General features: G+C 43.1%; 1 protein-coding gene across 2 annotated transcripts in view; it reads right to left on the bottom strand.

Moving 5' to 3' along the window:
• LOC138664323 (formin-H-like) overlaps positions 1 to 17,654 on the bottom strand; it is a 268,459-nt gene that overhangs the window by 108,333 nt on the left and 142,472 nt on the right. For both annotated transcript variants that reach the window (XM_069750931.1, XM_069750930.1), the window contains 3 exons: positions 9,051 to 9,141; positions 8,263 to 8,349; positions 6,722 to 6,874 (listed from right to left, as the gene is read on the bottom strand). In XM_069750931.1, the coding sequence (XP_069607032.1) occupies positions 6,722 to 6,874; positions 8,263 to 8,349; positions 9,051 to 9,141 (331 nt within the window). The remainder of the gene's footprint in view (positions 1 to 6,721; positions 6,875 to 8,262; positions 8,350 to 9,050; positions 9,142 to 17,654) is intronic.

Raw genomic sequence — 17,654 nt, forward strand, 5'->3', positions numbered from 1 at the left:
CTGGCTAGCGATATCGTTCAGTTTGACACGCAGCAGCGATCAGAATCCTGCTGTGATGTCGTTGGTCGGGGCTAGAGGGCCAGCACTTTCTTTGGTCGCTGGCTCTCCCGCTGACATCGCTGAATCGGCGTGTGTGACACCGAATCAGCGATGTCTTCGCTGGTAACCAGGGTAAACATCGGGTTACTAAGCGCAGGGCCGCGCTTAGTAACCCGATGTTTACCCTGGATACCATCCTAAAAGTAAAAAAACCAAACGCTACATACTTACCTTCGGCTGTCTGTCCCCGGCACTGTGCTTTCCTGCACTCACTGTGAGCACAGCAGCTGGAAAGCAGAGCGGTGACGTCACCCCTCTGCTTTCCGGCCGCTGGGCTCACAGCCAGTACAGAGAAGCAGAGCGCCGGGGACAGACAGCGGTAGGTAAGTATGTAGTGGTTGTTTTTTTAACTTTTAGGATGGTATCCAGGGTAAACATCGGGTTACTAAGCGCGGCCCTGCGCTTAGTAACCCGATGTTTACCCTGGTTACCAGCATCGTTGGTCGCTGGAGAGCGGTCTGTGTGACAGCTCTCCAGCGTCCAAACAGCGACGCTGCAGCGATCCGGATCATTGTCTGGATCGCTGCAGCGTCGTTTAGTGTGAAGGTACCTTTATGGAGTGTTGAAGCTCCGAGATGCCAAGCAGCAGCCTCAAAAGGCAATGTTATCATCTAATAATGGTAGATTATTTTGAAAAGACTGTGGATATCAAATTGAATTCAAGCAACCCTTCTTCATGAAGCACAAATGATAACATTTAAGTTTCATCACACAATTGACATTTTAAGAAGAACCACATAATTGAAAGCTTGGTTGAGTGGATTGGAGAAAAATAAGAAGACAACCAGAAATGAAATGGGTAAATACAACCATAAAAACTGAGAACAGGTCAGTGAGAAGACCTGAGAAAAAACATTCATCAGAAAAATTCATAAAGTGATGCATGATTGTCATGAGCAAATAAACTGGCAGGATCCTGATCTATTGGCGGCATCAGTATTCCATGGCTACCAGATGGTAGTCCTGCTTCCTACATTCTGGCTCCACTGTTTGTTGTCTGTCTTGGCACAACCTTGTCATTGGGTGTGATATACATACAGCGCTGTGCCGAGAAGGCTAATCAAAATAGATGTCAGCAGGTAGAAATAAGTTCACAAGGCTCACGTCTGGTGGCCACAGAATACTTTTCAAAAACCTGACCGGCACATCCAAACATAGACGAAGTGTGAACAGGTGCTGAACCCAGAGTCGCCAACTCGTATATAGTTAAGTAAACAAGGCAGCACACTGCAGCGCTAAAATATGCAAACTTGAAAACACGAAATTTGAACTGCATTACTGCACTAGAAATATGAAAAATGAGAGCTTTTAGCGCATAAAAATGGCCAATTTTATGTGTACCTGGTAGCCCCTTTACGGCATCTCTCTTATACCAGGTCCTACGCTTGCCTTACCTCGCTGAGAATAAACGTCTCCATCTGAATGGGTACATGTGAAACCTCTTCTTAGACTAAAATTCTCTCTCTCTGTGGAGGGGTATTGGACCTGCTGTAATTAAAACACCTGAAGCTAGGAGGCGGAGTGCACGATCAGAAGGCTAAAGAATACATTTCAAAAACCTGACCGGCACATCTAAACATAGACTAAGTGTGAACAGGTGCTGAACCCAGAGTCGCCAACTCGTATATAGTTAAGTAAACAAGGCAGCACACTGCAGCGCTAAAACATGCAAACTTGAAAACACGAAATTTGAACTGCATTACTGCACTAGAAATATGAAAAATGAGAGCTTTTAGCGCATAAAAATGGCCAATTTTATGTGTACCTGGTAGCCCCTTTACGGCATCTCTCTTATGCCAGGTCCTACGCTTGCCTTACCTCGCTGAGAATAAACGTCTCCATCTGAATGGGTACATGTGAAACCTCTTCTTAGACTAAAATTCTCTCTCTCTGTGGAGGGGTATTGGACCTGCTGTAATTAAAACACCTGAAGCTAAGAGGCGGAGTGCACGATCAGAAGGCTAAAGAATACATTTCAAAAACCTGACCGGCACATCCAAACATAGACTAAGTGTGAACAGTTGCTGAACCCAGAATCGCCGACTCGTATATAGTTAAGTAAACAAGGCAGCACACTGCAGCGCTAAAACATGCAAACTTGAAAACACGAAATTTGAACTGCATTACTGCACTACAAATATGAAAAATGAGAGCTTTTAGCGCATAAAATTGGCCAATTTTATGTGTACCTGGTAGCCCCTTTACGGCATCTCTCTTATACCAGGTCCTACGCTTGCCTTACCTCGCTGAGAATAAACGTCTCCATCTGAATGGGTACATGTAACATAGTAACATAGTAACATAGTTAGTAAGGCCGAAAAAAGACATTTGTCCATCCAGTTCAGCCTATATTCCATCATAATAAATCCCCAGATCTACGTCCTTCTACAGAACCTAATTGTATGATACAATATTGTTCTGCTCCAGGAAGACATCCAGGCCTCTCTTGAACCCCTCGACTGAGTTCGCCATCACCACCTCCTCAGGCAAGCAATTCCAGATTCTCACTGCCCTAACAGTAAAGAATCCTCTTCTATGTTGGTGGAAAAACCTTCTCTCCTCCAGACGCAAAGAATGCCCCCTTGTGTCCGTCACCTTCCTTGGTATAAACAGATCCTCAGCGAGATATTTGTATTGTCCCCTTATATACTTATACATGGTTATTAGATCGCCCCTCAGTCGTCTTTTTTCTAGACTAAATAATCCTAATTTCGCTAATCTATCTGGGTATTGTAGTTCTCCCATCCCCTTTATTAATTTTGTTGCCCTTCTTTGTACTCTCTCTAGTTCCATTATATCCTTCCTGAGCACCGGTGCCCAAAACTGGACACAGTACTCCATGTGCGGTCTAACTAGGGAAAATGTAGGCCCCTTAAAAAATAGTGAGGAAAGAATGGTTGTAGATGACGAGGAAAAAGCTAACATATTAAACACCTTCTTCTCCACGGTATTCACGGTGGAAAATGAAATGCTAGGTGAAATCCCAAGAAACAATGAAAACCCTATATTAAGGGTCACCAATCTAACCCAAGAAGAGATGCGAAACCGGCTAAATAAGATTAAAATAGATAAATCTCCGGGTCCGGATGGCATACACCCACGAGTACTAAGAGAACTAAGTAATGTAATAGATAAACCATTATTTCTTATTTTTAGTGACTCTATAGCGACAGGGTCTGTTCCGCAGGACTGGCGCATAGCAAATGTGGTGCCAATATTCAAAAAGGGCTCTAAAAGTGAACCTGGAAATTATAGGCCAGTAAGTCTAACCTCTATTGTTGGTAAAATATTTGAAGGGTTTCTGAGGGATGTTATTCTGGATTATCTCAATGAGAATAACTGTTTAACTCCATATCAGCATGGGTTTATGAGAAATCGCTCCTGTCAAACCAATCTAATCAGTTTTTATGAAGAGGTAAGCTATAGACTGGACCACGGTGAGTCATTGGACGTGGTATATCTCGATTTTTCCAAAGCGTTTGATACCGTGCCGCACAAGAGGTTGGTACACAAAATGAGAATGCTTGGTCTGGGGGAAAATTTGTGTAAATGGGTTAGTAACTGGCTTAGTGATAGAAAGCAGAGGGTGGTTATAAATGGTATAGTCTCTAACTGGGTCGCTGTGACCAGTGGGGTACCGCAGGGGTCAGTATTGGGACCTGTTCTCTTCAACATATTCATTAATGATCTGGTAGAAGGTTTACACAGTAAAATATCGATATTTGCAGATGATACAAAACTATGTAAAGCAGTTAATACAAGAGAAGATAGTATTCTGCTACAGATGGATCTGGATAAGTTGGAAACTTGGGCTGAAAGGTGGCAGATGAGGTTTAACAATGATAAATGTAAGGTTATACACATGGGAAGAGGGAATCAATATCACCATTACACACTGAACGGGAAACCACTGGGTAAATCTGACAGGGAGAAGGACTTGGGGATCCTAGTTAATGATAAACTTACCTGGAGCAGCCAGTGCCAGGCAGCAGCTGCCAAGGCAAACAGGATCATGGGGTGCATTAAAAGAGGTCTGGATACACATGATGAGAGCATTATACTGCCTCTGTACAAATCCCTAGTTAGACCGCACATGGAGTACTGTGTCCAGTTTTGGGCACCGGTGCTCAGGAAGGATATAATGGAACTAGAGAGAGTACAAAGGAGGGCAACAAAATTAATAAAGGGGATGGGAGAACTACAATACCCAGATAGATTAGCGAAATTAGGATTATTTAGGCTAGAAAAAAGACGACTGAGGGGCGATCTAATAACCATGTATAAGTATATAAGGGGACAATACAAATATCTCGCTGAGGATCTGTTTATACCAAGGAAGGTGACGGGCACAAGGGGGCATTCTTTGCGTCTGGAGGAGAGAAGGTTTTTCCACCAACATAGAAGAGGATTCTTTACTGTTAGGGCAGTGAGAATCTGGAATTGCTTGCCTGAGGAGGTGGTGATGGCGAACTCAGTCGAGGGGTTCAAGAGAGGCCTGGATGTCTTCCTGGAGCAGAACAATATTGTATCATACAATTATTAGGTTCTGTAGAAGGACGTAGATCTGGGTATTTATTATGATGGAATATAGGCTGAACTGGATGGACAAATGTCTTTTTTCGGCCTTACTAACTATGTTACTATGTTACTATGTTAATTGTACAGAGGCAGTATAATGCTCTCATCATGTGTATCCAGACCTCTTTTAATGCACCCCATGATCCTGTTTGCCTTGGCAGCTGCTGCCTGGCACTGGCTGCTCCAGGTAAGTTTATCATTAACTAGGATCCCCAAGTCCTTCTCCCTGTCAGATTTACCCAGTGGTTTCCCATTCAGTGTGTAATGGTGACATTGATTCCTTCTTCCCATGTGTATAACCTTACATTTATCATTGTTAAACCTCATCTGCCACCTTTCAGCCCAAGTTTCCAACTTATTCAGATCCATCTGTAGCAGAATACTATCTTCTCTTGTATTAACTGCTTTACATAGTTTTGTATCATCTGCAAATATCGATATTTTACTGTGTAAACCTTCTACCAGATCATTAATGAATATGTTGAAGAGAACAGGTCCCAATACTGACCCCTGCGGTACCCCACTGGTCACAGCGACCCAGTTAGAGACTATACCATTTATAACCACCCTCTGCTTTCTATCACTAAGCCAGTTACTAACCCATTTACACACAATTTCCCCCAGACCAAGCATTCTCATTTTGTGTACCAACCTCTTGTGCGGCACGGTATCAAACGCTTTGGAAAAATCGAGATGTACCACGTCCAATGACTCACCGTGGTCCAGCCTATAGCTTACCTCTTCATAAAAACTGATTAGATTGGTTTGACAGGAGCGATTTCTCATAAACCCATGCTGATATGGAGTTAAACAGTTATTCTCATTGAGATAATCCAGAATAACATCCCTCAGAAACCCTTCAAATATATGTGAAACCTCTTCTTAGACTAAAATTCTCTCTCTCTGTGGAGGGGTATTGGACCTGCTGTAATTAAAACACCTGAAGCTAGGAGGCGGAGTGCACGATCAGAAGGCTAAAGAATACATTTCAAAAACCTGACCTGCACATCCAAACATAGACTAAGTGTGAACAGGTGCTGAACCCAGAGTCGCCAACTCGTATATAGTTAAGTAAACAAGGCAGCACACTGCAGCGCTAAAACATGCAAACTTGAAAACACGAATACCCCTCCACAGAGAGAGAGAATTTTAGTCTTAGAAGAGGTTTCACATGTACCCATTCAGATGGAGACGTTTATTCTCAGCGAGGTAAGGCAAGCGTAGAACCTGGTATAAGAGAGATGCCGTAAAGGGGCTACCAGGTACACATAAAATTGGCCATTTTTATGCGCTAAAAGCTCTCATTTTTCATATTTCTAGTGCAGTAATGCAGTTCAAATTTCGTGTTTTCAAGTTTGCATGTTTTAGCGCTGCAGTGTGCTGCCTTGTTTACTTAACTATATACGAGTTGGCGACTCTGGGTTCAGCACCTGTTCACACTTAGTCTATGTTTGGATGTGCCGGTCAGGTTTTTGAAATGTATTCTTTAGCCTTCTGATCGTGCACTCCGCCTCCTAGCTTCAGGTGTTTTAATTACAGCAGGTCCAATACCCCTCCACAGAGAGAGAGAATTTTAGTCTAAGAAGAGGTTTCACATGTACCCATTCAGATGGAGACGTTTCTTCTCAGCGAGGTAAGGCAAGCATAGGACCTGGTATAAGAGAGATGCCGTAAAGGGGCTACCAGGTACACATAAAATTGGCCATTTTTATGCGCTAAAAGCTCTCATTTTTCATATTTCTAGTGCAGTAATGCAGTTCAAATTTTGTGTTTTCAAGTTTGCATGTTTTAGCGCTGCAGTGTGCTGCCTTGTTTACTTAACTTGGCCACAGAATACTGACATGGTTGCTGAAAAGGATCCTACAGAAAATGTGATTGTCTCTAGTAATAATCATACTGTTTATGGAAAAGAAAAAGAGAATAAACAGACCACGTATAACCCAATCGTTTTCAACAACGGTTCCGGAATTACAAAGGGTCACAGTCAGAGGAACAATAAAAATACAAAATACCAAGAGATTTAGAGTACAGTTATAATACACACTTTTGTCAGGGTGGAGAGATGGAACCCCTTGGCTTTCTCTTTGCCTGTAGTCTCGTTTAGACAGTTGCCCATGGCCAGGATGTAAGCAAGCATTGCGGGGAAGGACTGGCTCTGGAGCAGCTGCTTACAAGCTTTGATCTTTTGTGATGTGAGCTGCAAGTAAAACAAATTATGTATTCCTTTCATTCATCATATATCACAAAATGTGTTTTATACATCTCTTTTTTTGTACATTAAAGATATGATGGAATCAACTGGACTAAAGGCAACACACGATCACTAATAATATCTATACATGAGAAGAAAGTGTAGGAGAAAGGAAAAGATGATGGGGACCCAGGCAAAAGTACACCTGAGGAATTGAACAAGAATTGGACAAACGTGTCACATACTGGAGGCCTAGAGGTCTAACTTGCTTTAAAATTGGTCATTCAACCAATGTCTGGGGACTGGAGCCCTAAATCTCAAATTCGGCATGAACGTTGCACATTTGGATTCGTGTTCGGATCCAAATGTACAGCTGGGATTCAGTGCAGTGGGAAAAGTTGTAACGGCGTTCATGCTGACATCAGTGAGTTGAACTGAGTTCATAAGCTTTGAACTCCCAGGACCTTTCTGACAGCACGGCGAGTGTGAGAGCTTTCTCAAGCTCGTGGTGACGTCAGTCAGGCCATAGGAGTTCACCGCGAGACACTAGCATGCGCTGCTCAGTGTCGCTGGATGGCAGGCTTGATAGTTGCATCATACAACCATAGAAAAGATGATCATAAGGCCATTATTAGATGATAAAACGACAAATATTTATTGAAAAACATCAGTTTAAAACCATATTACCAAGGTGTACATAAAGAGAGACAAACCTCCCACTCATCACAATCACCCATAATCGACGCACAGCTGTGGGTGACACACAACTAGTATGTATAAATCTATCAAAATGGGTGGCTGTTAATAGTTTATAAATAAATAATACACAGGAAAAAACATTAGACCAGCTATTAATCTATACAATTACACCATATCTCATGAATTGACCAGGAATCCAAATCCTCATATAGCTAATCCAATATCCACACCTGTGTCATATTCAACCCACCCACGGCTATATCCTACCACAACAGGTATTGTCCTTCTTCTAAGAAACCATGTTCAAAAAGTATTCCAGTGATTACCCTAGAAGGACCGTGGTAGGTATTTTGCTAGCACCAGCAGCAGCGCGTCCACTCCGACACGCGTTTCGGTCTCCTTTCTCAAGGGGCCTGTCATTCACACATTGTCTCCTCCATTTATATTGCCCGGCTGCAGCGTAATATGCCGCACAGCCGGAAATGGCATTCCTTCCCCCGGATGTGACGCGCATCGTTGCCCAGTCAACGGCCACGCCGGCCGGCGTCGGCTTCACAACGTGGGCAGGGCCGGGGGCGGGCACGAAACTACATATCATGTGGGACTGGAAAATCAAATTATTGGTCATCTTCTTTTCTGGGTCACCTTGTGACAGAAGATGGGGGATCAATGCTACTGTTTCTAACCCCACTTACCGGCAATATGTCTTTCATATACACAGGCAGTTCTCTTATTGTTAGTAAAGTATCAAGTCGGGGGCACAGATCTGTGATTTTGCACATCTGTAAAAAAAAAAAAAAACAGAGAGAGGTATTTGAAAAGGCACATTTCAAGGAATGGCTACCAACATGGCTATGATGGCCATGCTTACCCAGTAATGTTACAAGGGCCAATGTAAGAAGCATTTCTGGGCTACAATAGGTACATTAATTATTCAAAGGACTAAGGAGCCATTTTATTCTTTGCATTTGTTTTCAAGTTACCTTTCTTTAATGTATTGGGATTAATTGATTGATGTTTTTTGCTCCAAATTTTGGAGAATAGTGCATTAATTTGTCTTTGACGTGTTTTATGACTTTTTGTGCAAAAAAAAAAATGCCAGTTTTACCAAATAATGTAAAACGATCTAGAAAACATAAAATCACTACAAAGGGGTCTAAATTTTTTTTAAAAAAAGCTGCAATTGATGAATCAACCAAAAACATCTGAAAACCCCAAACATCTCCCAAAATAGCAAAAAAAAGACAAACGCATATTTAATAGACTTTATAAAAGATACAAATTAAATGAAAAACGGGTGAAAAGCACCGAAAAGTAGATAAAAACGCGTAAAATATGTATCAATAATGAGTCAGGCCAAAAGCCTTTTTGGTATTTTCGGCCTCTTTATGCAAACAAGGATAGTCCCATTCACAGACAGTAAGCAGATATTGCGTACCTCCTCTGTTATAAATAGATGGTAATGTATAAATTAGTTTTGTACCTGCAGCATAAACTGATCCACAATGTGCAGCTCTGCCGGAGAACCCTTATAAGCCAAGTACATGGTCCTGTCTTTTGCAGTTGGCACATATCTGCATGAAAGCACAAATACCATACAATATAGCCAAATACTTAAAGGGGCCAAAGCTTATTTTCAGTTAGCAGGATAATGTTGATTGCAGGACGTTCTGCCACCTGGATAACCGGGTGGTAGTGAATCAGCCATTATTTGCTCCTGAATCAATTATTTAAAAGAATGTCAAGGAAAAAATCCAGTATGGCCAGTCATCTTATGCCCCAATTATAGTCATCTGGAGGAATCTGCTGGTGCCCACACATAAAAAATTTACAAAAGATCCCATGAAATTAATGATTGGCTTTACATTGGTGAGGATCTGTTCAGCCCAGTAAACCCCAGGATCCTATATTTCTAGACAATGATTTCAGATTCCAAAAACTATTTTGGAACTTCAAACTACGAGATGGACAATGAAGACTGTGGGAAAAAACAAAATGGTCCCTGCTGCTGGCTTGGCCATCACACCTCACTATGCCACCTGGGTTTCACAGGTGTGTCAGGTGTGACTGACAGTCATCCTAGATCAGGCTTTTTAAGGTCATTTTGATTGAGTGAGGTTCTTCTCCCTCTAGGACCCAACAATTACTCACACCTTATGCTGCTAATTAGCACACCTTGGCTGAAGGTTTAAATACATTTAGACTCTCCAGGAGGATGCTGCTGTTAGTTCAATTTTCCTCTGTCTGGCTGAAAGTACTAGCAGAAGGCCAGTGTTTCTTTGGAGTACTCTTGGAGGATTGTTAGCGTGATATCTCAGTGGTCTTCTCAATCCCCTTGTTCGTTCACCCTCTCTCTCTTTAGTTGTAGTGGGGGCTGATTAGTGCTTACCCTGTCCCCTCCCTTGTCAGGGCCTATCGCTAGGGTCAGGCCGGGATTAGGTTCCTGCTTGGCAATAGGTGCAGAACCTATTTAGGGACGTTTAGGGCAGACAGGGTGTTGTTAGATCTGCCTAGAGGTCACCACTCTCCCCTTCCTTAGAGTTTGGGCTCCTCCCCCTCTCCCGATTGTTGTGTTGTCATGTACCTTGCTTCTCCCTCACCCAGTGTGATAGCAACACCACCAGTACATTTTTATATATATAAAAAAAATCAGACACTTTTTTTTTGGTGTGCTTTTTTTTCTTTTTCCGAGTTCATGGATCCTGTTTCTGAGCTGGCAGAGAAGCTACAGAGGTTGTCACTGGAGGTGACAGACCTTCGATCTGAGGTTCAGCAGCAATGGCAGCAGCTTGAGACTGTTACTGTGGGGGACTCTATATGTAGGCCGGTCCAGCTTGCACCCAAAATTGCTCTCCCGCACAGGTTTTCAGGAGGTAGGGACAAGGTTTTTGTATTTAAAGAAACATGTAAATTGTATTTTAAACTTCGTCCTTACTCCTTTGGAGATGAAGAGCAACAAGTGGGAATTGTGATTTCACTGTTGCAAGGGGATCCTCAATCCTGGGCTTTTTCTTTGCCACAGGGGTCTATTTATCTCCAGTCTGTAGAAGGGTTTTTCAGAACCTTAGCTCTTATCTATGATGATCCTGACCATATTTCCTTGGCTGAATCCAGGCTATGTCGCCTTCAGTAGGAGAATCGTTCAGTGGAAATTTATAGCTCTGAATTTCGCAGGTGGGCAACCGATACCAAATGGAATGATCCAGCTCTTAGAAGCCAATTTTTTCAAGGTCATACTGAAAGGTTAAAAGATGCTTTAGCAGTGTATGAAACCCCAGAGTCATTGGAGGCTGCCATTTCACTGGCTATATGGGTGGATAGACGCCTAAGGAATAGATGGGTAAGACCACCTCCTCCTGAGCCCTCTTTCCGGAATAATACCCCCAGTCTGGGGGTGAACCTATACTTGTGGAGTCAGAAAGAACCTATGTAGTTAGGAGGTGGTATTGCATTGTATGTCTCCCCTGACATTCGCAAGAAAAAGGGCGTGTGTTTTTTGTGGGAGGAAGGGACATTTTATTGGGGCCTGTCCTTTGATTTCTAAACAAAAAGAGACACTGGTATCCCTTGGGAGTCTGAAGTTTGATAATCAAGGGGTATTTTCATCTTCAGCCTGTTATTCTTGGTTTGTCCTGACAGCAGAGATGGTGCTAGAGAGCAGGATTGAGAGAATTTCCGTGTTTGTAGACAGTGGAGCTGGAGTAAGAATGGTTGATGCTGAGTTTGTTAGAACTCAAGGGCTTGCTTATTCTACCTTATCTAAAAACATTCCTTTTTATGCCATTAACTCAGCAGCACCACTTGCACAGAGAACTTTGGCGCAAATTGTACAGTACAGACTAAAAGTTTGGACACACCTTCTCATTTAAAGATTTTTCTGTATTTTCATGACTATGAAAATTGTACATTCACACTGAAGGCATCAAAACTATGAATTAACACATGTGGAATTATATACTTATCAAAAAAGTGTGAAACAACTGAAATTATGTCTTATATTCTAGGTTCTTCAAAGTAGCCACCTTTTGCTTTGATGCCTGCTTTGCACACTCTTGACATTCTCTTGATGAGCCTCAAGAGGTAGTCACCGGGAATGGTTTTCACTTCACAGGTGTGCCCTGTCAGGTTTAATAAGTGGGATTTCTTGCCTTATAAATGGGGCTGGGACCATCAGCTGATAGTCCTACTGAATAGACTGTTAGAATTTGTATTATGACAAGAAAAAAGCAAAGTAAAGAAAAACAAGTGGCCATCATTACTTTAACAAATGAAGGTCAGTCAGTCCGAAAAATTGGGAAAACTTTGAAAGTGTCCCCAAGTGCAGTGGCAAAAACCCACAAGTGCTACAAAGAAACTGGCTCACATGAGGACCGCCCCAGGAAAGGAAGACCAAGACCAAGACCAAGTTTATCCGTGTCTCCAGCCTCAGAAATCGCAGATTAACAGCAACTCAGATTAGAGACCAGGTCAATGCCACACAGAGTTCTAGCAGCAAACACATCTGTACAACAACTGTTAAGAGGAGACTTTGTGCAGCAGGCCTTCATGGTAAAATAGCTGCTAGGAAACCACTGCTAAGGACAGTCAACAAGCAGAGGAGACTTATTTGGGCTAAAGAACACAAGGAATGGACATTAGACCAGTGAAAATCTGTGCATTGGTCTGATGAGTCCAAATTTGAGATCTTTGGTTCCAACCACCCTGTCTTTGTGCGACGCAGAAAAAGTGAACGGATGGACTCTACATGCCTGGTTCCCACAGTGAAGCATGTAGGAGGAGGTGTGATGGTGTGGGGGTGCTTTGCTGGGGACACTGTTGGGGATTTATTCAAAATTGAAGGCATACTGAATCAGCATGGCTACCACAGCATCTTGCAGCGGCATGCTATTCCATCCGGTTTGCGTTTAGTTGGACCATCATTTATTTTTCAACAGGACAATGACCCCAAACACACCTCCAGGCTGTGTAAGGGCTATTTGACCAAGAAGGAGAGTGATGGGGTGCTATGCCAGATGACCTGGCCTCCCCAGTCACCAGACCTGAACCCAATCGAGATGGTTTGGGTGAGCTGGACCGCAGAGTGAAGGCAAAAGGGCCAACAAGTGCTAAGCATCTCTGGGAACTCCTTCAAGATTGTTGGAAGACCATTCTTTGTGACTACCTCTTGAAGCTCATCAAGAGAATGCCAAGAGTGTGCAAAGCAGGCATCAAAGCAAAAGGTGGCTAGTTTGAAGAACCTAGAATATAAGACATAAGTTCAGTTGTTTCAAACTTTTTTGATAAGTATATAATTCCACATGTGTTAATTCATAGTTTTGATGCCTTCAGTGTGAATGTACAATTTATAGTCATGAAAATACAGAAAAATCTTTAAATGAGAAGGTGTGTCCAAACTTTTGGTCTATACTGTACATAACATAAGATTGAAGGTGGGGTCTTTTCGTTATAAAGTAATACCTTGTTATGTCCTGGAGGCTATTCCCATTCCAATTGTACTGGGTTTCCCCTGGTTGGTGAAACATAATCCAGTAGTGGATTGGCAATCCAGAGAAACCGTGGAATGAGCAGATTACTACGGGGACCTTATCTGCAATTTTGTCCGGCTTTGAGGATGTATTTTGCCTTCCCCCCCCCCCCCACATTAATGAAAATGTCTTCTCCCCTGTGTAAATTCTATGAATTGTAACATTTGGTCATTTCTGATTAAATCTTTTCCCACATTCTAAACTCCTGGAGCTAAACTACTGTACCTAAATCCTGAATGTACAATCTGTCCTGTCCTGAGAGACAAGCCATGAAAGATTTTATTGCTGAGAGTCTTGAGAAGGGACATATCAGACCTTTATCTTTGCCCATGGCGGCAGGGTTCTTTTTTGTGAAAAAGAAAGGTGGCGGTCTCCGTCCCTATTTATATTTCCGGGAATTGAATCTAATTACTATCTGAAATCCGTATCCTCTTCCTTTGATTCCAGATTTATTCAACCAGGTGGTGGGAGCTAAGGTTATCTCCAAGTTGAATTTAAGAGGGGCATATCACCTGGTTAGAATCAGGGAAGGATATTAATGGAAAATGGCATTCAATACCCCTGAGGGACATTTTGAGAGTCTGGTTATGCTTTTCGGTCTGACTAATGCACCAGTGGTGTTTCAGCATTTCATAAATTATATTTTCCATCATTTGGTGGGCATGTTTGTGGTAGTCATCTGGATGACATTTTGGTTTATTCACCTGATTTGGAGACATATCGGGAGCATGTGGGACAGGTGCTTCAGATATTAAGGAATAACAAGCGTCATGCCAAACTTGAGAAATGTATTTTAGCTGTTCAGGAGCTGCAGTTTTTGGGGTAGCTGTTGTTATCTTCTGGTTTTGGGATGAATCCAGAGAAGGCTCGTGCTGTACTTGATTGGGTTTGTATGTTCTCTCCGTGTTTACGTGGGTTTCCTCCGGGTACTCCGGTTTCCTCCCACATTCCAAAGACATACTGATAGGGAATTTAGATTGTGTGCAAACTGTAAAGCGCTGCGGAATTTGTTAGCGCTATATACAAAAATAAAGATTATTTAATTACTGTATATAAAAATAAAGATTATTTATTTATTATTTATTTACTGACATGACAAGGAAAGGGTCTGCTTTTTCTAAACGGTCTGATACTCTTCAGCAAACTTTTTCCTCTTTTAAGAGTTGTTTTGATGTTGCACCAGTACTCAGTCAACCCAATGTTTCTCAATCTTTTATCATGGAATTGGATGCGTCGGAGGTGGGGGTTGGGGCTGTGTTATCTAAGGGTCCGCCCCCTGGTAAATGGCATCCATGTGCCTTCTTTTTCAAAAAATTATCCTCAGCTGAGAGAAATATTATGACGTGGATAATATGGAAATTTTGGCAATTGAAAAAGTGTTCAAGGAGTGGCAACATTGGTTGGAGAGTGCAGTCCATCCTATTAGTGTTATCACGGGCAACAAGAACCTGTCATATCTTCAATTGGCTAAACATCTCAGCCCTAGTTATGCTAACTGGCCCCTGTTCTTTACTAGATTTAATTTTGTGGTTACTTGCCATCTAAAAACACCAAGGTGAATGCTTTGTGTGGCGCCCCTGAGGGTTCATTCAGCACAGAGTATTGCACCACACCAAGAGGTGTGATAGTCAGCTCTCATGTAAGGAGGGGCATTGTATAGAACCCTACACCTGCATCCAACACTAGACAATTCAGTCAGGGCACCTGGGCGTACCCTTAGGGAGGATGGACTCATCCCAGTCTGGATAGGAAAGGGTGTTGGAGGAGTGGGTGGAATAGGGAAAGTAGGGGAGGATCCTAGTAAGCAAGAGCCAGGAAAGATCAAGAAAGTTAGTCTGTTGGAGAGAGGACTGGAGCTCAGCAGACGTGAGGGTCTGCAGCTCCTGACAGACATAACAGAGAAATGAGAGGAAAAAGCAGAAAGAAGCTCCCAGAAGTACAGAAGGGGTCCAAGAGGCACGGGTAGTGAGAAGTCCACCCTTGGGGCTCGTATCTACGCATACCATCTTCAGGTAGAGGGACCAGATCGCAGTGTGGGACCGGCCCTCAAACTAGTGGAGAAACTAAGGGCTCAGCTAGATAACTGGAGGCTGTGGTATCTGTATGTGCCACAGCCACATCTGTACACATTCGCTGAAAAGGCAGCCATATAGGATCCATGGGGATTCAGTGCACACCACCCGACAAGATTCGCAGCCACAGGCTTGGGACACTGTGTGGCAGGCGCAGGGCAGGAGAGGAGAGGTGAAGCCAGCGCAGAGAGATGGCCAGGAAAGGACATATGAAGTAGGGTTCTGGAAAGTGCACCAAAATTGCTTGAGAGCTGGCTGGATCACCTACTCTGAGGACACAGCACCTCGCCTGGGGCAACTAAGAACTGTGAGTAGAGCTTTGGAAACTGCACCTTGCTTTGTCCTCACTCTTATTTACTGGACCATCCACCCTGCACTACAGCTACCACAACTGTCATCACCACCATTTCCAATCTAAGTGCCCTGGGACTACATTTCTGCCTGTGGAGAGCTGTACCAACCTTGCTGCATCACCATCAGCCCCAGCGGTCTCTTCAAGCAGTGTCGGCTAACATCTCACATTTGCCGAATACCACAGGTGGCTTCACAAACATTTTCACTTATAAACTTTATTCCCCATTCACATCCCCTTTAACTAGATGCCCAGTGCCATGGACCAGGTCACTGCTACTGCAGCGCCCCAGGGTCCTGGTCGTCGCAGTGGTATTGCTTTCCTCTCGGGGAGAGTGATGCTATGTTTGGAGGCAAAGAAGGATAACTGCATCCAGGCATCACAAACATGCAACGCATTTCACACTCCAGGCCACCAGGGGGAGCTTCTGCTCCTATTTATTAGGACACTCTCTGTTGTGAATTCTGCTCTTGAGTTCCCTCCAGTGGTTGTAGGTGGGAATGCAGTTGTCTCTGAGTCGCAGTCCTGGCCAGGTGTATCTGCTGATTACAATTCTGACTGGGATATTTAGGTGTGCAGTATTCATTAGCCCTTGCCAGTTGTCAATGTTCCTTGTGAAGTGTTGGATCACTTTCTGGCTTCTCCTGCTAGCTGCCAAATTCAGCAAAGATAAGTGTTTGGTTTTTTGTGTCTGTGGCACACTGCTGTGTGCTTGTTTTTGTTTGTATTCCTGCTCTGATTGTAGGATTCACTGGAGTTGCAGATATATGCTCCTACATCTTTAGTTAGATGTAGGAAGTTTTTGTATATTCTGCTGTGGATATTTTTGAAGGGTTTTAATACTGACCGCACAGAACTCTGTCCTATCCTGTCCTATTTAGCTAGAGTGGCCTCCTGTGCTAAATCCTGTTTTTCTGCCTGTGTATGTTTTTTTCTCTCCGACTCACCGCCAATATTTGTGGGGGGCTGTCTATCCTTTGGGGATCTGCTCTGAGGCAAGATAGTATTCTTATTTCCATCTTTAGGGGTATTTAGTCCTCCGGCTGTGACGAGGTGTCTAGGATTGTTAGGTACACTCCACGGCTACTTCTAGTTGCAGTGTTAAGTCAGGATTGCGGTCAGTATAGTGACCACCTTCTCCAGTGAAAGTTCTCATGCTGCTCCAAGGTCACCGGATCATAACAACTCTCTCTCTCTCTCTCTCTATACAGTTAGGGCCAGAAATATTTGGACAGTGACACAAGTTTTGTTATTTTAGCTGTTTACAAAAACATGTTCAGAAATACAATTATATATGTAATATGGGCTGAAAGTGCACACTCCCAGCTGCAATATGATAGTTTCCACATCCAAATCGGAGAAAGGGTTTAGGAATCATAGCTCTGTAATGCATAGCGTCCTCTTTTTCAAGGGACCAAAAGTAATTGGACAATGGACTCTAACAATTAACTCTGAAGGCGTCTCCCTCGTTAACCTGTAATCAATGAAGTAGTTAAAAGGTCAGGGGTGGATTCCAGGTGTGTGGTTTTGCATTTGGAAGCTGTTGCTGTGAGCAGACAACATGCGGTCAAGGGAACTCTCAATTGAGGTGAAGCAGAACATCCTGAGGCTGAAAAAAAAGAAAAAATCCATCAGAGAGATAGCAGACATGCTTGGAGTAGCAAAATCAACGGTTGGGTACATTCTGAGAAAAAAGGAATTGACTGGTGAGCTTGGGAACTCAAATAGGCCTGGGCGTCCACGGATGACAACAGTGGTGGATGATCGCCGCATACTTAATTTGGTGAAGAAGAACCCGTTCACAACATCAACTGAAGTCCAGAACACTCTCAGTGAAGTAGGTGTATCTGTCTCTAAGTCAACAGTAAAGAGAAGACTCCATGACAGTAAATACAAAGGGTTCACATCTAGATGCAAACCATTCATCAATACCAAAAATAGACAGGCCAGAGTTAAATTTGCAGAAAAACACCTCAAGAAGCCAGCTCAGTTCTGGAAAAGTATTCTATGGACCGATGAGACAAAGATCAACCTGTACCAGAATGATGGGAAGAAAAAAGTTTGGAGAAGAAAGGGAACGGCACATGATCCAAGGCACACCACATCCTCTGTAAAACATGGTGAGGCAACGTGATGGC

Source organism: Ranitomeya imitator, chromosome 2 (assembly GCF_032444005.1).
Source record: "Ranitomeya imitator isolate aRanImi1 chromosome 2, aRanImi1.pri, whole genome shotgun sequence".
Taxonomy (NCBI): domain Eukaryota; kingdom Metazoa; phylum Chordata; class Amphibia; order Anura; family Dendrobatidae; genus Ranitomeya; species Ranitomeya imitator.